We start from the raw sequence: 23,841 nt of genomic DNA, 5'->3' as shown, positions 1-23,841 counted from the left end.
AATTTGATATTGACGATTTTCCCTTTCACAAAAATCAACTAAAAAAATCAATTTTGTTTGCCCCCCAGGTGACTTTTAATATGTTTATAGCATTGAAAAAGCTCCAAATTATCTCCCTTTGATGCAAAAATACATTTTTTTGGCATTAAAGTTGAAATATCTTTTTTAAATCATCGATGACCTATATTTTTTATTATTGTTTTCAAAAAGCTGTACATAAACTAAATACTTGTAAAATTTAAGCGATTTCTGTAATTTAGTTCTTTTTTTATTTCGATATTACCTCTTTTTCTCCTATTAGTTCAACAGTAAATAAGGACATTAACAAAAAATTATGCTTCTTTCAGAGGCAGATTGTTAGCGTAAATGAACGGTGACCCAATTTTTTTATTTCATTTTTAGCTCACCTGGCCTAAAAGGCCATGTGAGCTTTTCTCATCACTTGGCGTCCGTCGTCGTCGTCTGTTGTTGTTAACAATTTTTCAAACATCTTCTCCTCTGAAACTACTGAATGGATTTGGATGAAACTTAGCATGATAGTTCCTTAGATTATCCTGCACAAAGTGTGTACTTTGATTTTTGATCCGTCAAAAAACATGGCCGCCCTTACTTTAAATAGAACATAGGGGTCAAATGCAGTTTTTGGCTTATATCTCAAAAACGAAAGCATTTAGAGCAAATCTGACATGGGGGTAAAAATGTTCATTAGGTCAAGATCTATCAGCCCTGAAATTTTCAGACGAATCAAACAAACCATTGTTGGGTTGCTGCCACTTAATTGGTAATTTTAAGGAAATTTTGCAGTTTTTATACGACCGCAAAATTTGAAAAATTTTTCGTCGTATATTGCTATCACGTTGGCGTCGTCGTCGTCGTCATCCGAATACTTTTAGTTTTCGCACTCTAACTTTAGTAAAAGTGAATGGAAATCTATGAAATTTTAACACAAGGTTTATGACCACAAAAGGAAGGTTGGTATTGATTTTGGGAGTTTTGGTCCCAACATTTTAGGAATTAGGGGCCAAAAAGGGCCCAAAAAAGCATTTTCTTGGTTTTCGCACAATAACTTAAGTTTAAGTAAATAGAAATCTATGAAATTTTGACACAAGGTTTATGACCACAAAAGGAAGGTTGGGATTGATTTTGGGAGTTTTGGTTCTAACAGTTTAGGAAAAAGGGCCCAAATAAGCATTATTCTTGGTTTTCGCACAATAACTTTAGTTTAAGTAAATAGAAATCAATGAAATTTAAACACAATGTTAATGACTACAAAAGGAAGGTTGGTATTGATTTTGGGAGTTTAGGTCCCAACAGTTTAGGAATTAGGGGCCAAAAAGGGACCCAAATAAGCATATTTCTTGGTTTTCGCACCATAACGTTAGTATAAGTAAATAGAAATCTATGAAATTTAAACACAAGGTTTATGACCGTAAAAGGAAGGTTGGTATTGATTTTGGGAGTTTTGGTCCCAACAGAATAAGGGGCCCAAAGGGTCCAAAATTAAACTTTGTTTGATTTCATCAAAATTGAATAATTGGGGTTCTTTGATATGCCGAATCTAACTGTCATGACTGTGTATGTAGATTCTTAACTTTTGGTCCCGTTTTCAAATTGGTCTACATTAAGGTCCAAAGGGTCCAAAATTAAACTTAGTTTGATTTTGACAAAAAATGAATCAGTTAGGTTCTTTGATATGCTGAATCTAAAAATGTACTTAGATTCTTGATTATTGGCCCAGTTTTCAAGTTGGTCCAAATCGGGGTCCAAAATTAAACTTTGTTTGACTTCATCAAAAATTGAATAAATGGGGTTCTTTGATATACCAAATCTAACTGTGTATGTAGATTCTTCATTTTTGGTCCTGTTTTCAAATTGGTCTACACTAAAGTCCAAAGGGTCCAAAATTAAACTTAGTCTGATTTTAACAAAAATTGAAATCTTGGGGTTCTTTGATATGCTGAATCCAAAAATGTACTTAGATTTTTTATTATGGGCCCAGTTTTCAAGTTGGTCCAAATCAGGATCTAAAATTATTATATTAAGTATTGTGCAATAGCAAGTCTTTTCAATTGCACAGTATTGCGCAATGGCAAGAAATATCTAATTGCACAATATTGTGAAATAGCAAATTTTTTTTTAATTAGAGTTATCTTTCTTTGTCCAGAATAGTAAGCAAGAAATATCTAATTGCAAAATATTGTGCAATAGCAAGATTTTTTTTTAATTGGAGTTATCTTTCTTTGTCCAGAATCAACTTAAATCTTTGTTATATACAATATACAATGTATATTCACTTTTTACTACCAACTGATAAATTAAAATAATCTTTACCATTCAGTGATAACAAGCAGTTTTTTTACATCTTAATATTTTATGATGTATTTAAATGAGTAGTTATTGTTGCAAACTCCATTAGAAATTTTAATTGAGATTAGTTTTGGAATAAGGGAAAGGGGGATGTGATTAAAAAAATTGGGTTCAATTTTTCTCATTTGAAATTTCATAAATAAAAAAGAAAATTTCTTCAAACATTTTTTTGAGAGGATTAATATTCAACAGCATAGTGAATTGCTCTAAGAGAAAACAAAAATTTTAAGTTCATTAGAACACATTCATTGTGTGTCAGAAACCTATGCTGTGTCAACTATTTAATCACAATCCAAATTTAGAGCTGAATCCAGCTTGAATGTTGTGTCCATACTTTCCCCAACCGTTCAGGGTTCAACCTCTGCGGTCGTATAAAGCTATGCCCTGCGGAGCATCTGGTTGGTCATTATCTTGAATATCATTATAGATAAAGATAAGCTGTAAACAGCAAAAATGATCAGCAAAGTAAGATCTACAAATAAGTTAAATATGACCAAAATTGTCAATTGACCCCTTAAGGGGTTATTGTCCTTTAATGACAATTTTTTCACAATTTGTTCATCATATTTGCTAACTTTAAAAAATCTTCTCCTCTAAAACTACTCAACCAAATTCAACCAAACTTCAACTGAATGATCAGTAGGGTGTATAAAATAAAGTTTGTGTTTTATTTTCTATTTTGTCTAAAAACATGGCCGTCATGGCTAAAAATAGAACACAGGGTAAAATGCAGTTTTTGGCTTATATCTAAAAAAACTCCAGCATTTAGAGCAAATAAGACTAGAAGTTAACATATTTATTAGGTCAAGGTCTACCTGTCCTGAAATTTTCAATTTGCAATTTGCAAAAAAAATAATTTGTTGTGCTACTTCCAAAAAATAGAAAATATTCTGACCAGAAAAAAAAACCATGTCCCCCTACAAGTTAAATGGTCCATGCCTAACTGTTATTAATGAAATCATTTAACTGTTTTGCTGTTATTGGAGCCCCTTGCCCCTTCTCAGCAGTGGAATAAATCCAAATCATGAATGAAGAAATTCGAAAGAATAACAATTTAATAATGTAACAATAACAATTTTATTGTTAAAATTCTTTTATTGTAACTATAATGTAATAAAAATAACGTCCTGCCCCTCTTCTTGTATGCATATTATATTAGAAGGAAACATGTAAACATGGTAGAACTTGTATTTCTAATATTGAAGAATTGTTAGCTGTACATGTTTGCCTGGCATGGTTCAATATGTTCAATAAGGCATTGTTTACCAGGTGAGCGATTCAGGCTCTTGAGAGCCTCTTGTTCTATTAAGTATATGATAAAGTTCATTTATCATGTTTATAGAAAAATATAAAGAAATCATATATTAGAAAGAAAAAAAAGATTTATACTGGAGAGCCCCCTTAATATAAACATATTTTATTTGTAATCATCAAAGGGAATGAGACACAAGTTAAGACTTATGATGTCTTCTTTGGTATCTTTTCTTGTCTACATGAAATTTTATTTTGCTGTTATCACAGTCCAGGCAATTACTGAAAACTGTAATATTACTTTTTTATATAATATTACAAGTAAAAGTAATATTACAAAAAATAGTAATATAATTCTTGTATTACTAAAAACTGTAATATTGTTATATTACTGAAATGTGAAATATAGTCTCTAACTAAATAAAACAGTAATATTACTAGAAAATGCCTATATTACATAGAACTGTAACATAAGGCTAAAAATCACTAATGCTGCCTTTAACTCGAGGCTGGAGACATCATGACATAGTTTTAGTATCAAATTACATGGTAAATAAAAGATGGATCAAAATCAGTTTCATCACTTCTGCAAAATCAGATAGAGACGCCAGAGCAACCAAATATGGAGATGGAAAATGCTACTATAGTACTATTTTTTGTAATATTACTTTTACTTGTAATATTATATAAAAAAGTAATATTACTGTTTTCAGTAATTGCCTGGACTATATCAGCAGGTACACAACACATTTAAAAATGCTTCAGTAAATAAATATGATGATAGGAAATACAAATTGTAAATTGTCATCTTATCCTTTTTAGGAATTCAGATTTTAACCTACTGTTATTTTGGACCTTAAATTGGGAAGTCATATTGCAATGCTAAGATTGCCCATTTGCCCATTTGTGAACAAAAATTAAAACATGTGTGGCTTCAGGACTTGATATTTAAGTAGCAGAAGATATGAAATGGCGATTGATCATGGAAAAGGTAGGCGTAAAAAATGTTTTTTAAACTATCTGCTCTGTGCAAATTTTTTTTATGAGACAAAAATTTATAAAAAACTGATAGAGGAAATAATTGTGGTATGTTGACTAAAATCCCTTTATGGCATATTATTGGAAATAATTGAGGTATGTTGACTAAAATCCCTTTATGGCATATTACTCATTAACACTAAAGGGAGTTAACTCTATTAACGTCAGCTTTTAATCAAATGCTAATAGTAAAAAAAATTTGTAAGGGTTCCGCGGAACCCAGTGTCTCGCCTACTTTTGCTGTTAATCGCAGACTCAACAAAATGAGGAAAAACATCAATAAAAATTTCCTTCTCGATACTGTCTGAACAGGTTGAGCACAAGTGGTGCTAGTCCCGTGTCTCTACGACTTCCGGTTCTTAAGTTTGGTATTGCATCATATATTTGATGATTAATTGTGACCTTGGTGAACTTTGAAATTGTCCCAATTCTTTTTCTATAATGTTGTCCTTCAACTGTAGATCATTTATCATTTAACAGATTTGAGATATCTATTGTTGCTGTAGAGATAATGCAGTTTGAAGTTTTGCCAGCGGAGGCATGTATTTCTGAATCAACAAGAGCGTACCTCTTAAAATGTTTTAGAAATTGAAGAGGTTAACATAGTTCTATGTTTGTCCAAATACCAAAAACATTCCATGGAAAAAACGCCAAAAATTCAATTTGAAATTTTCAAGTTTTGCATTGACTTTGTAAGTTTCATAACTTCTATTTATATAGTTGATATTGCATCATTTTTTGCACTTTATCAAATGGGGTCATCTGATATATCAAATTGAAGGTCTAAATAAACTCTACTTAAAAATGAAAATTTTAAACCCCCTTTTCATCCCAGGAGGACGAGTGGGTTCATTTAGTGCAAACATTCAAATTTCTCAGATGGTAAGGTTGTCGCATATCAAATGAAAGAACATAAAGGTACATTTCAAATTTAAAATTGACGTCTCCCAAAAATGGGTTGGATGGGGTCATTGAGTGCAAAAAATAAATTTTCTTTTAAGATAGGGTTGTTGTATATTAAATGAAAGGTCATGATGTGTACATTGGAAATATCAAATCCCGACCTCCAAAAATTAGTTGGATAGGGTTATTAAGTGCAAAAATCAAACTTTCTAGAACATAGAGTTGTTGCATATCAAATGAAAGCTCATCTACTCTATGTTATTTATATCATAATTCCGATCTCAAAAATGTAGGCGTATGAGGTCATTAAGTGTTAAAAGTGGAAAGTTTCAGAAGGTATGCTTGTCGTATATCAAACGAAAGGTCGTACAAGGTACATTACGAAAACATCACTTTTACAGGAAAGACCTTTCAATTGTTTTACAAACAATTGAGATACTAGTTTTAATTTTTTTTTTGTCTTAAGGTGGTACCCAACACTTTCACTTAAATTAATTTGGCTTGTTTAATTTTCATAAAACTTTGCCAATGCATTTACTTTGACCCTTTAACAAAAATATAAAAATTTTAAAAAATTTTGAACCAACTGTTTTGTCAGAAAAATTACACTGGTTAGGCTTAAATTAAAATATTGTTTGTTTGCCCTTTACCGACCGAACCTATAAATTCGTTCCGACTGAAAATCTTTTATTTGTATTTACCAGCAATATTTTATTTTAATTATTTTTCGTTCCTACCGAAAATCTTATATTTGTATTTCCCGCTCAAAACTTTTTTACCGGAATCCACGGGTTTTATCTTCCCTGTATAAGGTTAAGTCCATGTGGTATCATGTGAGTGTTTGGCATGAACACTTGCATTTAGAGATTCAAAGCATTTGATTGAAGTCGATGTTGAAGGTATGACGAACGTTGCCCTTTATACTTGAATTGTTAATTACATGTGTAAGATTTTATAAATTAGTTTGATCATGATGATATCAATGACAACTCAAGCTTGATACAAAATTTTGTGATGCTATAGTGTGTGATAACATTGTGTGAGGGAATTCGACGTTTGATGTACCTATGTTCACTCCAGTGCAATTTATGACAATACCACTGCATCAATCAGAATTATTTTTTTTGCAGTGTTTTAAGAAATGATTTTGCTTTGTTGTCGCGTATTATTTGTGAAACATTCAATGTTTTAAAAAGGCGAATTTTCTTTATAAAGTCAATGATTATGTTGACTTTTGAAGGCCAAACTTTCTACAGCCTTAAATACGCTAATGAAAGATCCAAAAGTTATACCAATACATAACGACATGATTATGAAATTGTAACAAATCTATCGGTTAACAAATTTTTACTCGTTATTGCAAAATAATGAACTTAATATATCTGACATTTTCTCCCTACCCAGTTTACCCCTATACATTTTTATGATGTGGACTGGTCATTGTTATTGAATCGTAGGCAATTTGATTGGATTAAGTTGTTATTAGTTTACCTTCAAACTTGTTTATGCTTTTCATACATGACTATTGATTAATTAGAATGTGCATGAATGTAACCGGTAACTAAAATGACCTTCAAACTGGACACTGGACGAGTCAATATTATGTTTTATCAATGAAAGTTAAGGTATGAAAGGTAAGAATTGCCACTTATTCGATTTTCACAAAATTTTTGGAATATACAGTTGGAAAGGTTATTTTTTAAAAGCCTATTGTGAAGAGTAAAGAGAAAGTTTACAAATAATATGTTTTGTTCCATTAAACAAGTCATTTTCGTAAGAGAAATACCGAAATATATTTTACGCACGACTACGGCAGGTAAAATTATTATTTATCATAATAAAAAAAAGCATTTTTCAGTCTCATTGGAATATGTCGATTACAATTAATCCCAAACTTAAGAAGTAAGTAACTAAAGTCAAAATATGTCCGATCTGCCTATTTCTGCACATCAAAAGTCAATACGATCGTTTTAAAGTCAATTTCGTCTACCTCACAAAATCTTGTTAGGCACTATAAACAGAAATTCTGAATGACATGAATGATGTACATGCCTGGTAAATGTTCAAAATTTATTAAAATGAATCAGAAAATGAAAGAAACACAAATTCATGTATAAACAGAAAATGAAAAAAATATGAATTTATACAGAAAACAGATAATGAAGTTACATGAATATCTTTGAAGTATAGGAAAATTATTAAAGGAGAAGGTCCGGTAAGGACCGATTTTGGCCTCAAATTTCAGGTTCATCTGACGAAAGATTTTGACCACTTTTTAAACACTTAAGTGTCTATTTTATTTGAATTAATTAGTTTATGTGAAAGATTATAACAGATTTAGTCATTAAAAACGATCCGATTCAAGCTCAAATATGAAAAATCTACCTAATATGCTGAAAAATGTCACTTTTCAGATGGTTTTTGGTAAAAATGAAAGTGGCCGCATCCGTGTTCATCCTCAACCTTTATATATGTTATGTTATATCATAAAATACAACTTACATTTCAATATTAAGGATGAACACGAATGCGGCCACTTTTGTTTTACACGAAAACCGTCTAAAATTTAACTAAAATGCTAGAATTATGAGGATTTCAGTAATTTAGCATGACTTAATGGTGCTAGTACCGGATATATGTGCATTGTATTGTCAAAAAACAGCCCATATTTATGTAGCAGAAGCATTCTACTGTCCAATAAATAACTAAAGGTTTACATTTTAACAATTTTGTAAAACTGCTATATTTTGGGGCCAAAAAGGGGTCTTACTGAACCTACTCCTTTGTAGATTTAATTTTAAATTATAATCAATATAGTTTTACATAATAATTTTTACATAATAATAAAAGTCATTGTATATATATGCTAGATGTGCAAAATACATCCAGCTTTTATGTCATGAACAAAATGTATTGTTTCATTCTAGTACATGATAACAGTTCTATATATTCTCCTTTTCAGACCTATATATTTACAGATAATGATTCACCCATTCCAGAAAATGTTCATGGTAAGTTTTTCTATAGTCAGGTATACATGGTATATACATGTTAATGTTACATGCATGAAGTTTGAGTTAAAAATTACTGTAATTTTTTTATCTTTTTTTTTACAAATTATTTTGGGATACAATGAAGTACATGTATGCTGATAAACAATAACATACCAAATGTAATTTATTCTTAAGCAAAATGCTTTTTATACCCCCGCTTTAAAAAAGGGGGGGCATACTGTTTTACCTCTGTCTGTCCTTCTGTCAGTCAGTCCGTCCGTCCCATGAATATTTTTCGTCGCATTTTTCTCAGGAACTACAATACAAGGATTTCTGAAATTTGGTTTCAGGGTTTATCTAAGTCAGCTATACCGTGTGATGCGTTTTCAGATTGATCACTTGACAACTTCCTGTTTACCGAACACTTGTATGATTTTACACATGATAGCCAAGTTGAAAATTTTCGTCATATTTTTCTCAGGAACTACAATACAAGGATTTCTGAAATTTGCTGTCAGGGTTTATCTAAGTCAGCTATACCGTGTGATGCGTTTTCAGATTGATCACTTGACAACTTCCTGTTTACCGAACACTTGTATGATTTTACACATGATAGCCAAGTTGAAAATTTTCGTCACATTTTTCTCAGGAACTACAATTCAAGGATTTTTGAAATTTGGTTTCAGGGTTTATCTAAGTCAGCTACATGTATACCGTGTGATGCGATTTCAGATTGATCACTTGACAACTTCCTGTTTCCGAACACTTGTATGATTTTACACGTGATAGCCAAGTTGAAAATTTTCGTCACATTTTTCTCAGGAACTACAATACAAGGATTTCTGAAATTTGGTTTCAGGATTTATATAAGTCAGCTATACCGTGTGATGCGTTTACAGATTCATCACTCGACAACTTCCTGTTTACCTAACACTTGCATATTTTTACACTATTAATATTATCCACTTGCAGCGGGGGTATCATCAGTGAGCAGTAGCTCGCAGTTTCACTTGTTTCCCTTAAATTTATCATGTTTGTAAATACTTTAAAGTTAAAGGTTTATCAACAAATCAACTTCAAAGACTTTTAAATTAAAACACTATTCATGCTAATTGAAAGAAACCTTAGAATTTGCTTACAGCTTCAATTTTCAGAGAAATTACCCGCTGTTAATGTCTGTTGGGTCAATACGTTAGAGGTTTGATATGATATGTCAGCATGTTAGAGGTTTAATGATGATCATGAAAGAAGTTTAACTTCAGTACATTTTTCCAGTCAGACAAGAATGCCGTCTCGTCACTTTCCTGACTGTAATAGAACATATAAACTCTCTTTAAAGTACATCTTTGTCCTAAGGGGAGATAACCTCTTGTCTGATCATTTTGTTCCTCATCATTCAAATTGGATTAATGCCATCTTCCCTTTAAATTTATGTCTGATTGTTATAGCTTAAGGTCAGACTCGTAATCATTGTGGTATATCAATGAATCAATGATATTTCACTTCATACACATGTATGTTAGCCCCCCTTGTATTGAGGAAAGTTCTACTATTGTACAACATCCTATGCATGTGTTTAAATTTATGCTGAATTATAAACAGGTACATCCTTTTAAGTGTTGTATTTGATTAATCTTTCAGATACCCTTTGTTTTAATTTCAATAAATGCAAATTAACCATTCTTAGGGAGCTACCATTTGATTTTTATGGGGGGGCTAGGATGAAAAATTTTGTCCTGCATTTTTTAGCTGTAATCTCTGTCCTGCCTTTTTATTTTTCACTCTGTTTGGTCCTGCTTTTTTTTTTTTAGTTTATCCTGACTTTTTTTTACCTAAATTGTCGTCCTGACTTTTTTTTTTTGCAATTGTCTCATCCTGCTTTTTTTTTTACTCAAAACTCCTGTCCTGCCTATTTTTTTCAAATTTCATCCTAGCCCCCCCCCCATAAAAATCAAATGGTAGCTCCCTTAAATTGTATAGTCTAATGATAGTACAAGATTAGTTATTCTATATTGAACAAAGATACTTATCTATTGTCAGCCGTCATTGGGTAAAAACGACAATTCAAAGAATTCAACTTTATATATAACTTATATAGGACAATGGTGTAGATTAAAAATTACACCACTCCAGACCCTTTTGTTTTCCACAATTAATATTGCCAATAATTAACAAGTTCCGCGTCGAATCCAATGCCGATACCAATAGTATATTCACCTGTTACCTATTACCTTATGTGTACGTTCCGCATTTTACAGGCGCACCACCAAACAGTGTATTTAGGATTTTGCTATATATACAGGTTATAATCACAGGGTTGACACTACTAAATTCAATCATTGTCAAATTGTTCCCTAGTGTAGTATTTTAATCAGTAAGACTTTCTAAGATAACAATACGAATACTAAAAATCTGGACCTAAAATAAGGCGTACAGGTACAGTTTTTAATTTGTTAGCGGGCATGACGTAAAACAGCAAATAAAAGAATTCAACTTTATTTACAATGCTGTTGATTGAAAAATACTCCATTCCAGGACCTTTTGTTTTCCTAATAATTAATATTACCAATAATTGATAAGTCCCAGGTCGACGGGTTCAAACAGAAAAATTTTGAAAGCAGAGAAAACTGTGTATCTTATAATCGGCATGACTTTATCAGATGACAATACCAATACTTTAAAAATAAGGCTTACACATAGTTATATATTTTAATTCAGTCACGAACCCGCGATATCACAGGTGTGGTCTAGTATATCAATTAAAATGACGAGATTTTCTTTTATCATATATGTAATCATATGGTAACTTAAATTTAAGATTATTCAATATAAACCTGATAAAGATCTTAGAACTGTGGATTCATTTATTTTTTGGGGTATTTCAATCTGGTGGTTTGTCAACATCTGCATACAAATCGATAGACAATGTTGAACATTTAAACTTGTTACTTTTACTGATGTAATCCAATGAAAGTGTATCTCTTGAATTATCATGATTATACTGAATCCACAGTATACTTTGATGGGATATCTGTCCTTATAATTTTATTTAGACCAACTTGAATTTAGAATAAAAATCTGACATGTCTGAAGAAAAAAAGAATTATTAGCATAATCTTTCTATTTTCTTTTTTTAAGCTGATCATTTCATCAACACGTTTTGTGCAGATTCACATTACAGGTAAGTACTTAGATTGAAATGTAAATATGATCAGAGAAATGTCAACTACATTATATCAACATTCTTTATGCAATTTGAGAACACAATTTCAATTTCTTTCTTCTTGGAAAATAGTTGAAATTGCAATAGTTACAGATGTCAAGTTTTCAGAAAAAAAAGTGTGAAATTTTTTATCTGAAATTTAGAATTATTCCAAGGTTTAGGGTAGCATGACAAGATTTACAAATAAGTTGTGTATATTGTCAGCCCATTCGTTATAGTTAAACTTATTCCCCTCAAATGAAGATGATTTTGTTACATTTTTTAGTCAGAATGTTGGTCATGAATTAAAATTTTCTTAATTTTAGTCTATAATGTTGGACAAAATGTAGCTTGCAGCCTGTAATTATTTTTCAATCTCTTTATAAATCTTTTTGAAAAAGTAAAATCACAAAAATACTGAACTTAGAGGAAAATCAATTCGGAAAGTCTATAATCATGATAATCACATGGCAAAATCAAATAACAAAGCACATCAAAAACGAATGGACAAGAACTGTCATATTCCTGACTTGGTACAGGCATTTTCAAATGTAGAAAATGGTGGATTAAACCTGATAGTATAGCGCTAACCCTCTCACTTTAATGACAGTCTCATCATTTGAAATAGTCATTTTATTTCAATTATGTCTTAATCAGATTTTGGTAAATTATTTGATAATGATAAATATTTGTCTTCAAACTGAAACAATAAACCAGTGATACAAAAACTGCTTTTATATGCATTTTATTTATGTGTCATTGAATCCCAGTTGACCCACATATAACTTGTGCAATACGCACAGGATGATTCAGTAAAATTCACCCCTTTGGGTTTAGAGTAAATTACAATAACACAGATGGTTACTCATTTTCTGGTGATTTGAGATAACAACACTGGTATATTACCGTTTAATATCTAGGGAGATTTTTCATAGTGTATTACTGTACAAACCATCACTTAGTTCAGAATCCCAGGACCTGCATTTAGGAATGTACATATAATGCAACAAAGATATTTCTCTATTATGGAAGTGCAAAAAGAGCCGCAGATTCTTAGAGTATTTTGTTTAGTGAAATAGGATTTTCGAGAAAGTTGTTGTTTCAGCATCATTAAAAAGGGCGGTTGATGAAATCATGGGGGTGGTAGCACTTGGCTGAGTGGGGCGTATGACATTTGCGCCGATTTAGAAAATATTCATTCTTTCATTTGGGCCGATTTCATTTTTTCATTTGCGCCGATTTTATGTTTGCTCCTAATTCAGGCGCGTAGCTACGTTTACGTCAAAACGCCCGGGCGTACACTTGAATTTGATAAAAAAAAATCTACAGAAAATAGAAAGAACTTGTAAGAAGCACATCAGCTCAATTTCTTTGTCAAAACTTTGTCTAAATCCAGTCATGGACTGATAAACTTTTGCGATGAACATTCCAGACGAGAACCAGTGTCCAACAGAAACTTTTACGATATCAAATATTGCACCTGAATATCTCTGAATATGAATTATTACATGTTCAATTTATGAACTTTCCATTTCTAAGTTGCAACATTCCAACAGCACCTGCATGCGGGGTATATATCTCCCAATTCACATGATTTCCTATCATGATTTTCTTGGTAGAGGATTGCTGCTCACAAGGAAGCTATTAAACCAAGAGTTCCAAATGGTGAAATGAAATAATCCCTTCGTAAATTTTACGGACGTCATCGCGAGTTGTTTGACTGTTATGAAATAACCGTTTCAATAATGATATCGGATATGTCCTTACACCGTAACTACAATCTCCTTCCCTTTCATGAATGTGACCTACCGAATAAGACTATTTACCGAACATGAGCAACACCACGGGTGCCACATGTGGAGCAGGATCTGCGTATCCTTCCGGAGCATCTAGGATCACCCTTAGTTTTTTGTTGGGTTCTTGTTGTTTATTTTTTAGTTTTCTGTGTTCGATTTAAAATGTGACTGTCCCTCTGGTATCTTTCGTCCCTCTTTTACGAAATTTGGACATAAAATATGTGGGTTTGTTGGTTGAGTGCTTTACTCCCACAGCTCTTTTTGAATATATTTTTAAAGTTACTGGTTTTGACATTTTTTCTAAATCCAATAGCCAATATATTTAAAAAAACAACATGAATATTTAACATAACAAATAAACCATTAAGATTCTAAGGTATGCTGCTACTGATGAGTTTTTAATGACAGAAATGGTATATCTTTAGATTCCGGTTCGCTCCCTAGTTCTAACCCACTACAGCAATTGTTTGACATTTACCCGTTTTGGTATCTTGAATTCCTCGCCAAGGTTCGGGCGTACACGTAAATATGACCTAGCTATGCCACTGTAATTAGATTTACAGGTACGTTAATACTTGTACATGTACTATACTATATGATACCACTGGTAAAATCTGGTTCATTTATGTTAACTTTGATTCATATTGTTCTGGAACTTCGTTGTAACATGATGGACATATTGCACACTGAAACGAGCCAAAAGAGGGCCATACGTATTGGAAGGTTAGTTAATGTCCTGAAACATAACAACATATCCTACAAATGTACCATAAAATCGTGTAAAGCCAGAGTCACCACAGATTCTATTGTCAAAACACAGAACGAGCATAATCATGTGGCAGATGTCCAAAAGACACGGAGGCTAAAGAACTATGGGTACGGTCAAGGAAAAAGTCTGGAAATGTATCTTGTAGGCCTTTTTCCACCTCCCCATGGTGATTCATTAAATTTGTACAAGTGGCTAACGGAAGAGGTCTATAATGATAAATGAAAAATAACATGACTTGGATGGAGAGTTCTCTCATTGGCACTCATACCACATCTTCTTATATCTGTTCACCTGTAATTTACCTGTAAAAATATCGGCGCAATTGAAAAAAAAAAATTGGCGCAAATGAAAGAAAAAATCGGCGCAAATGCAAAACGCCGGCTGAGTGGTCTAAGTAGTAATACTACTGTACTATTAGCTTGTCAGATTACTGATGTTGTAAGGTCTAGTCCCACATTACTAGGATTGTAAGTTTTCCTACCAAAGGTTGGTGGCATGGTTCTCTCTAGGCACTGGCTTCCTTCACCGATAAAATCTGACCATCACCCGATAGCAATAAAGTGCTGAAAGTTGTGTTCAACACCAATCAATTTACTAAGTTAAATTATGTAACATTGATATTTTCCTTTGCATCTGCCTTGTATTGCTGAAGTCAAACGATGTGGAAGGAAAGACTAATACATTTAGGTTTGCACTTAGAATACACTTTTCTAATTTTCACCTTCTTATTCATTACATTTCTGAAATCTTAGGGTCATGTGAATTTTTGTTTACCTAAAATTTTACTGATAATTCATGCAAATGATGTATAGTTCCTTACTTTCTGATAATATCGTGTGACTAATTTCTTTAAAACAAGAAAGGACCCTGAGAAACTTACTATCACTGAACTTTGCATATTGCCGGTTATATATAATTAGTAACTTATCATTTTTGGTTATCAAGTTACCTCCCTGTTAGAGGAAGAGTGTAATGTGAAAATATTTTCAATTGTTGTGCATTGTTTAATTTTACAGGAAATTCACAAGTCATAAATACTGGGTTGAGCACAAAAACATATGAAAATAACCGTCTACCATCATGTATTATATATTGAATCAGGGTGGGAAAAGATAACCCACATGACGATTTGCAGAACTCCATGTACTCTATCCACAAAAATGATCCAATATTCTTTTTTCTATTTTAGACAAGGATTGTGCTGTAAGATGGCTAGAGAATATGACATCTTCATGGAAAGTGAAAAAAGGTATATTAATTAAAAAAGAAATAATTAAGACATGCAGTTGATGAAATAAGTTGATAACTTTCTAAATGATTAACAGCAAATCAAGATTAATTTGTTTCATCTACACTGACCTAACCTGAAACATTCTATTTCCAAGAATGTTTTGTTTATTGAATTAACATTATAAACTGCCAATTTTAGGACTATATGAAGATAATATTTATTGCCATGTATGACATCATCATCATATTTTACTCAAGAACTATCTATCATTTCCCTTAAATTTGATATCAAGCTTCATGTGAACTTGTTTGACCCTAAGGTTGGATGGGGGATAGGAATACGGTCACTTGGGTCTTCTTCTGACAAGCGGTACAACCCTTCAAGGCTTGCCAGAGTTGGGTGTCCTTTAGCCTGCGCAAAATATCTGTCCCTAATCAATTTACATATACCTGCATTTTCCAGTGATAGCCCAAATTTCACTCACCTTCATCCCAGACATCATTCTTAACAGAACCCGATTGTATTAATTGTTAATCTCTTCTCGTCGTGAACATGAATGAAATATTTGCCACTGAATATTAAGCAACAAAAATTAAATCAATCATGTGAGCTTGTGGTACCATGCATATGATACATTTTGAAGTCAATCAGTCATCAATTCCATGTTTACCAATTACTTAAAGCTCACATTTCAACTTGATAAATTCTGCTAAATATACATAAAAATTTGTAAGGGTTCCGCGGAACCCAGTGTCTCGCCTACTTTTGCTGTAAATTGCAGGATCAACAAAAATGAGGGAAAAAATCAATAAAAATATTCTGCTTGATACCATGTTTGGATTGTAGGAAGCTTCTGTCCAAGTTCCATAAAAAATCCTGGATAGTTTATGAATCTAATAAATGTTTTAAAAACTTTAACTGCAGACTGGATGTAATGTTAACTGGAAGAAAAACTAAGTCCATTTATAAGTAAAATACAGATACACAGGTACAAAATATTAAAAAAATGTCCTTCTAGATACTAGCTTTTGATCATAAACAAGCTTCTGTCTTAGTTTGGTACAAATAAAAAATAGTATAAGAAAGTTATCAAAATTTAAAAAAATTTAACCACAGAGTGAATGTGTTGTTTCCTGGCAGAAAAAAAGTCCATTTAAAGTAAAATATTATGGAAAAAATGGATTTGTCATTTTACAGAATTTACTTCTGGATACTATCTTATGATCATAAACAAGCTTCTGTCCAAGTTTGGTACAAACCAAGGATAGTTTAAGAAAGTTATTAAAATTTTAAAAACTACAACCACAGAGTGATGTAATGTTTTCCCGCAGAAAAACTAAGTGCATTTATAAGTAAAATACGGAAAATTTACTTCTTGATACTGTCTTATGATCATAAATAAGCTTCTGTCGAAGTTTGATAGAAATCCAAGATAGTTTAAGAAAGTTATTTAAATTTTAAAAACTTTAACCACAGAGTGTATGTAATGTTTTCCCGCAGAAAAACTAAGTCCAATTATAAGTAAAATACGGAAAAAATGGAATTTTATTTTCACAAAATTTACTTCTGGATACTATCTTATAATCATAAACAAGCTTCTGTCCAAGTTTGGTAGAAATCCAGTATGGTTTAAGAAAGTTATTAAAATTTCAAAAACTTTAACCACAGAGTGAATATTTGTGGACGCCGCCGACGACACCGACCACGACGGAATGTAGGATCGCTTAGTCTAGCTTTTTCGACTAAAGTCGAAGGCTCGACAAAAAGGAGAACAGGGATAACCAAAATGCACAGACAATTAATACCTTGGAAGAAAAAAAGAAAATATTCCACATAATGTATGACTTAAATTTCTTCTACAACAAGTGAGACATTTTGTAAACAGAACACATTGTGTAACTTGTATCTTCAACATGTGACAAATTGTGTATAGTTTATACACTGACACATTGTGTAACTTTTAACAGATAACATGTACACAACACATTGTGTAACTTTTAACAGATAACATGTACACAACACATTGTGTAACTTTTAACAGATAACATGTACACAACACATTGTGCAACCTTTAACTTTAATACAACATGTACATGTACAGTAACACATTGTGTAACTTTGTACAACACATAACACATTGTGTATCTTTTATCTACAACACATATCACATTACACATTGTATAACCTTTATCTACATCACATATAACACATCATTAGAATTGTGTAGCTTTTATTTACAACACATAACACATCTACAACAAATAAAGCAGTTTGTAACATATCTACAACACAATATGAACACTTATTAAACATTTTGCAGGTGGTTTTGTCATGTAAATGATTCTACAACAAATAAAGCATTTTGTAACTATTATCTACAACACAATATGCTAACACTTTATTAAAAATTTTGCAGGTGGTTTTGTCATGTAGATGATGATAACTATGTGAATGTACCAGCTTTAGTTGGGTTTCTGCAGCAGTATAACCACAGTGATGACTGGTATTTAGGCAGACCAAGTATAAGTCATCCAATGGAAGTACTAGACAGAGCTAACCCAGGAGTAATTATATTGCCACTTTTATATTCTTTTGAATTGCTTGGATTTAAAATTTAGTTTGAACTTGTATTGACGTTAGTTGACTAAAACCAAGAATGACTATGAAAATCACGCATATTTTTAGACTTGAAATCTAGCCTTATGTGTAGTAAATTAGATCTATGTGAAATCTAATAAAAAAATCAGTATTTTGTTTATTAAATTGGGAAAGCTTTACAAAGCTTTAAGCAATCCAACATTTTAAAAACAGAAATATATGGATGATTATCATCATGTATAGTCTATATGTCCTGTATGGTAGATTATTTATAAAACCTTTATATTACAGCAAAAGTTGGCATTTTGGTTTGCAACTGGAGGTGCAGGTTTCTGTATAAGCAGAGGTCTAGCTGATAAAATGGTACCACATGCTGGGTAAGATATATACCTTTAAATATTATTTGTATGGATCAATTTTTAGGACCATCAAAAATTGGAATAAGAATTTTTCAGTGGTGAGATTCTTAAAGATGTTTGAAGATCATTGTGACAGTAACCAGACTAAAGTACATTTATCATTTTACTGCTGTTTCAAAGGAATATGATACTCAGATTTACCTCTATATGACACATTTCTGTCATTTTATGAACAACTTTAAGTCATGCTTTCACATATATATATATATAGCACCAAGCTTCATATACTCATGTCAAACATTGTGACAAATCTTGTTCCATTGACGTTCTACTACCTATTTGACTAAGACTTGTATCTATAAAATATTTTCTAACATAGATCGTCGATTTGACTAAATGATCACCATAAAAAAGATATTCATTCTTAGTATGTTTAATTTTAACTTTATATTTTCAGAGGAGGAAGGATAATGACAACAGGAGACATCATAAGGTTACCAGATGACTGTACTGTGGGATATATCATAAGTAAGTGTCTCAAAAAATCAATAATTCTCATTTCTGTACATACATGACCATGATGACATATATTAAAAGTACAAAAAAAAATAAAAAAATACTCTAACAGATTTAAAATACAAGGAAAATAATGTTGGCCTGTGAAGCCTATGAATGCACCATCAGTTGAATCTTCCCTTTTAACCGTTTATGTCCTTTATGCTTTCCATGACAATATGCTATCTGACTTTAGTTTGTCTCATCAATTTTTCTGAAACTCTTACACAATGCTAAGAACAAAAACACAAATTTTAGGTAGTGAGTCATTTGCCATTCTAAAGAAATGCCTCCTTTTAAATTGGAAAATTGTAAAGCATGAATGGGGCATTCGTGACACATTCTTTTTTCATTTCAAAATAATTTTCAATTTAGGATGAAAACGCTGCATATTGCAATCTAGAATAGCTTTGAAGCTTGCTTGCAAATTATCATTGTTTATATGATAACCGATCAATTTTAAAAACTAATTGTCTATTAAGTTGTTAAATAATACTTTAAAATTGAAATACACTTGCTATCTTCAGAAAATATCACTTACATTTCTCAATTCTATCTGACACTCAATTGCAAAATAATAGCAATTAGGTTAAATTACCAGTTCTAAAACAGAAATTTGGCAAGTTTGATTATGAACATAATGACATGCACATGTATTTAATGCTGTTCTTCAGCTTAAAGTTCCTATTATACCTTTAACTAAGAAAAGGCACAAACATCAACACAGGACGAATGAAACTTTTAAACACAAATTCATCAGAAATTCTTCATCTAAACCATACAAAATTTGTTTGTATAGACACTGTGATACTGTACAAACTTCTTGGACACTTTTCTAATTTAAATATTTATATTGTCTAAATATGAATTTAAATATAAATGTGTTATTGAATTTATTAGAACAGGAAAAGGAATAGTAAGTCTGCTGACAGTGAAGTTGTTTGCTGTTGTTTATCATGTGTTTTATGTCTGTAAATTTAATGTTTGCTTTATTTTCAGTTTACTGCATGTTGTTCATTTGTTGTTTATTTTTTTTAATAGTTTCAACTGAAATCTTGTTTATTATTCTGCAGTGTCTCATACTTTGACTATTTACATGATTTAGTTACTGTGAATTCATTATTTTAAGTGGTTTACCATTTTTTGTGGATTTCATTGATACAGGTTAACCTGAAGTTAAAGATATAAACATTTTCTTTAGGCTTTTATGCAGAATTGAGCAATAACCACAAAATTGAATATAATGAAAAAAAAGGCAAAGTTTCTTTCAATCCACGAAAATTGGTATCCACAAAAATAAATGTTTCTATAGTACCTGAGTGATTTGCTTTAACATTATCTTTTTTTATCATTACATGTATTTCATCATTCTAAAATAATCATCATTGAACAGATAGGGAAGTCATGACTAAAATTGAAAACTACTACATATTTTAATGAAATATATTTTATGTGTGCAACAGGAGAATTTGATACCAGAATATGATCCCAGTCTAGATGTAAAGCTAAGGGGTATATGATTAATAATATTGAAATGTCTTATTTTTACTCTACAACCTGTTTTGAGAGGATCCTTTCTTCTTTCAACTTAAGTGGGACTGCTTTTCTTTTATTTTGGATCTTTTTGTCTTTTAACTTTGGAAAAGGTTTTAATACTTTTATTATGATTGCATTTTGTAAACACTCCAGTTGAAATCCTTGGTACAGTTGGTGGTAGAATAATTTGAATAGGGTACCAGTAGATTCTAATACTCACTTGCACTCATTTATAAAAAAATTACCTGTTTATAAATCTTTTAATCGACAATCCATTTACACATATTTTCCAATTTGCTAAACAGGAAATCCAAGAATTCTGTATGTTTCAACACCATCTAAATAATCTATACTTTTAAAGAATTTTACATTTATCTATGTTTGTACACCACAAGAAAAATATGCCATCATATTTTGCATCAATTGTAAAAATCAGTTGCTTCTTTTAGATATAAATGATGTTTGGGGAATGTTGTTTTTTTTACTTTTTAGCTCACCTGACCTGAAAGGTCAAGTGAGCTTTTCCCATCACTTGGCTTCAGTCGTCTTCCGGCTTCGGTAAACTTTTACAAAAATCTTCTCCTCTGGGCCAAATTTAACCAAACTTGGCCACAATCATCATTGGGGTATCTAGTTTTAAAAATGTGTCCTGTGACCGGGCCAACTAACCAAGAAGGCCGCCATGGCTAAAAATAGAACATAGGGGTAAAATGTAGAGTTTGGCTTATAACCAAAGCATTTAGAGCAAATCTGACATGGGGTGAAAGTATTTATCAGGTCAAGATATATCTGCCCTCAAATTCAGTTTAATATTGTCAATTTTATTAGGCTTGAATAGTGAAAGTATTTAGTTTTATTAGGTTAACATGGTTAAGAAGAAACACTTGTGTATATTTGAATGAAAAAGAATGATTTCAAAGTTTTTGATACATGCTTTTTTCAGTTGGTTTCATTCTAATGACTTTATGATTATGTTAATTTTAGCTCACCTGGCCCACAGGGCCAAGTGAGCTTTTCTCATCACTTGGCGTCCGTCGTCGTCGTCAGTCGTCCTCATTTTCGTTTATTTTTACAAAAATCTTTTCTGAAACTACTGGGCCAAATTTAATCAAACTTGGCCACTATCATCATTTGGGTTTCTAGTTTAAAAAATGTGTGCGGTGACCCAGCCAACCAACCAAGATGGCCCCCATGGCTAAAAATAGAACATAGGGGTAAAATGTAGAGTTTGGCTTATAACTCTGAAACCAAAGCATTAAGAGCAAATCTGACATGGGGTGAAAGTGTTTATCAAGTCAAGATCTATGTGACCTCAAATTCTCAGAGGAATCGGACAACCAGTTGATGGGTTGCTGCCCCTAAATTGGTAATTTTAAGGAAAGTTTGCTGTTTTGGTTATTATCTTGAATATTATTATAGATAGAGATAAACTGTAAACAGTAATAATGTTCAGCAAAGTAAGATCTACAAATAAATTAACATGACTAAAATTATCAGTCGACCCCATAAGTAGTTATTGCCCTTTAAAGTCAATTTTTAATAATTTTTTATACGACCGCAAAATTTGAAAAATTTTCGTCGTATATTGCTATCACGTTGGCGTCGGCGTCGTCGTCGTCGTCGTCGTCGTCGTCGTCCTGCGTCCGAATACTTTTAGTTTTCGCACTCTAACTTTAGTAAAAGTGAATGGAAATCTATGAAATTTTAACACAAGGTTTATGACCACAAAAGGAAGATTGGTATTGATTTTGGGAGTTTTGGTCCCAACATTTTAGGAATTAGGGGCCAAAAAGGGCCCAAATAAGCATTTTCTTGGTTTTCGCACTATAACTTAAGTTTAAGTTAATAGAAATCTATGAAATTTTGACACAAGGTTTATGACCACAAAAGAACGGTTGGGATTGATTTTGGGAGTTTTGGTTTCAACAGTTTAGGAATTAGGGGCCAAAAAAGGGCCCAAATTAGCATTATTCTTGGTTTTAGCACAATAACTTTAGTTTAAGTAAATAGAAATCAATGAAATTTAAACACAATGTTAATGACTACAAAAGGAAGGTTGGTATTGATTTTGGGAGTTTAGGTCCCAACAGTTTAGGAATTAGGGGCCAAAAAGGGACCCAAATAAGCATTTTTCTTGGTTTTCGCACCATAACGTTAGTATAAGTAAATAGAAATCTATGAAATTTAAACACAAGGTTTATGACCATAAAAGGAAGGTTGGTATTGATTTTGGGAGTTTTGGTCACAACAGAATAAGGGGCCCAAAGGGTCCAAAATTAAACTTTGTTTGATTTCATCCAAATTGAATAATTGGGGTTCTTTGATATGCCGAATCTAACTGTCATGACTGTGTATGTAGATTCTTAACTTTTGGTCCCGTTTTCAAATTGGTCTACATTAAGGTCCAAAGGGTCCAAAATTAAACTTAGTTTGATTTTGACAAAAAATGAATCAGTTAGGTTCTTTGATATGCTGAATCTAAAAATGTACTTAGATTCTTGATTATTGGCCCAGTTTTCAAGTTGGTCCAAATCGGGGTCCAAAATTAAACTTTGTTTGATTTCATCAAAAATTGAATAAATGGGGTTCTTTGATATACCAAATCTAACTGTGTATGTAGATTCTTAATTTTTGGTCCAGTTTTCAAATTGGTCTACATTAAGGTCCAAAGGGTCCAAAATTAAACTAAGTTTGATTTTAACAAAAATTAAATTCTTGGGCTTATTTGATATATGCTTTATCTAAATATGTACTTTGATTTTTGATTATGGGCCCAGTTTTCAAGTTGGTCCAAATCAGGATTCCATATCAAGTATTGTGCAATAGCAAGATATTTTCAATTGCACAGTATTGCACAATAGCAAGAAATATCTAATTGCACAATATTGTGCAATAGCAATTAATTTTCAATTGGAGTTATCTTTCTTTGTATAGAATAGTAGTTGATAATATATGTTGGAAATTTGCCAGACATGACTATGATGTCATTTTATATTTTCATTTGCCAATAACTTTATGTAAATAACTTCATTGGAAATTTGCCAATATAAAATGTTGCTGATGAAGCTTTTTTTCCTTATCTTATCTAAAATGTTTTTAGATAATGTATGTTGGACATTTGCCAGACATGACTATGATGTCATTTTCTATTTTTATTTGCCAATAACTTTATGTAAATAACTTCATTGGAAATTTGCCAATATAAAATGTTGCTGATGAAGTTTTTTTTATTGTTTTATACAA

The 23,841-nt window shown here is 31.7% G+C and overlaps 1 protein-coding gene across 10 annotated transcripts in view; it reads left to right on the top strand.

Annotated features, from left to right (window-relative positions):
- The window catches only part of LOC143054852 (fringe glycosyltransferase-like), a 52,134-nt gene that overhangs the window by 18,288 nt on the left and 10,005 nt on the right, over positions 1–23,841 (top strand). For 5 of the 10 annotated variants that reach the window (XM_076227907.1, XM_076227909.1, XM_076227906.1 and 2 more), the window contains 6 exons: positions 8,522–8,570; positions 11,691–11,733; positions 15,509–15,568; positions 17,967–18,114; positions 18,440–18,525; positions 18,965–19,035. In XM_076227907.1, the coding sequence (XP_076084022.1) occupies positions 8,522–8,570; positions 11,691–11,733; positions 15,509–15,568; positions 17,967–18,114; positions 18,440–18,525; positions 18,965–19,035 (457 nt within the window). Of the gene's footprint in view, positions 1–4,440; positions 4,610–6,434; positions 6,459–8,521; positions 8,571–11,690; positions 11,734–15,508; positions 15,569–17,966; positions 18,115–18,439; positions 18,526–18,964; positions 19,036–20,525; positions 20,575–23,841 lie in introns of those variants that run through there. The other 5 variants (XM_076227911.1, XM_076227916.1, XM_076227913.1 and 2 more) reach the window with 5 other exon arrangements.

This window comes from Mytilus galloprovincialis, chromosome 12, assembly GCF_965363235.1.
Source record: "Mytilus galloprovincialis chromosome 12, xbMytGall1.hap1.1, whole genome shotgun sequence".
Taxonomy (NCBI): domain Eukaryota; kingdom Metazoa; phylum Mollusca; class Bivalvia; order Mytilida; family Mytilidae; genus Mytilus; species Mytilus galloprovincialis.
The sequence above is the reverse complement of the archived record's forward strand: the minus strand, read 5'-3'. Positions and strand labels throughout refer to the sequence as shown.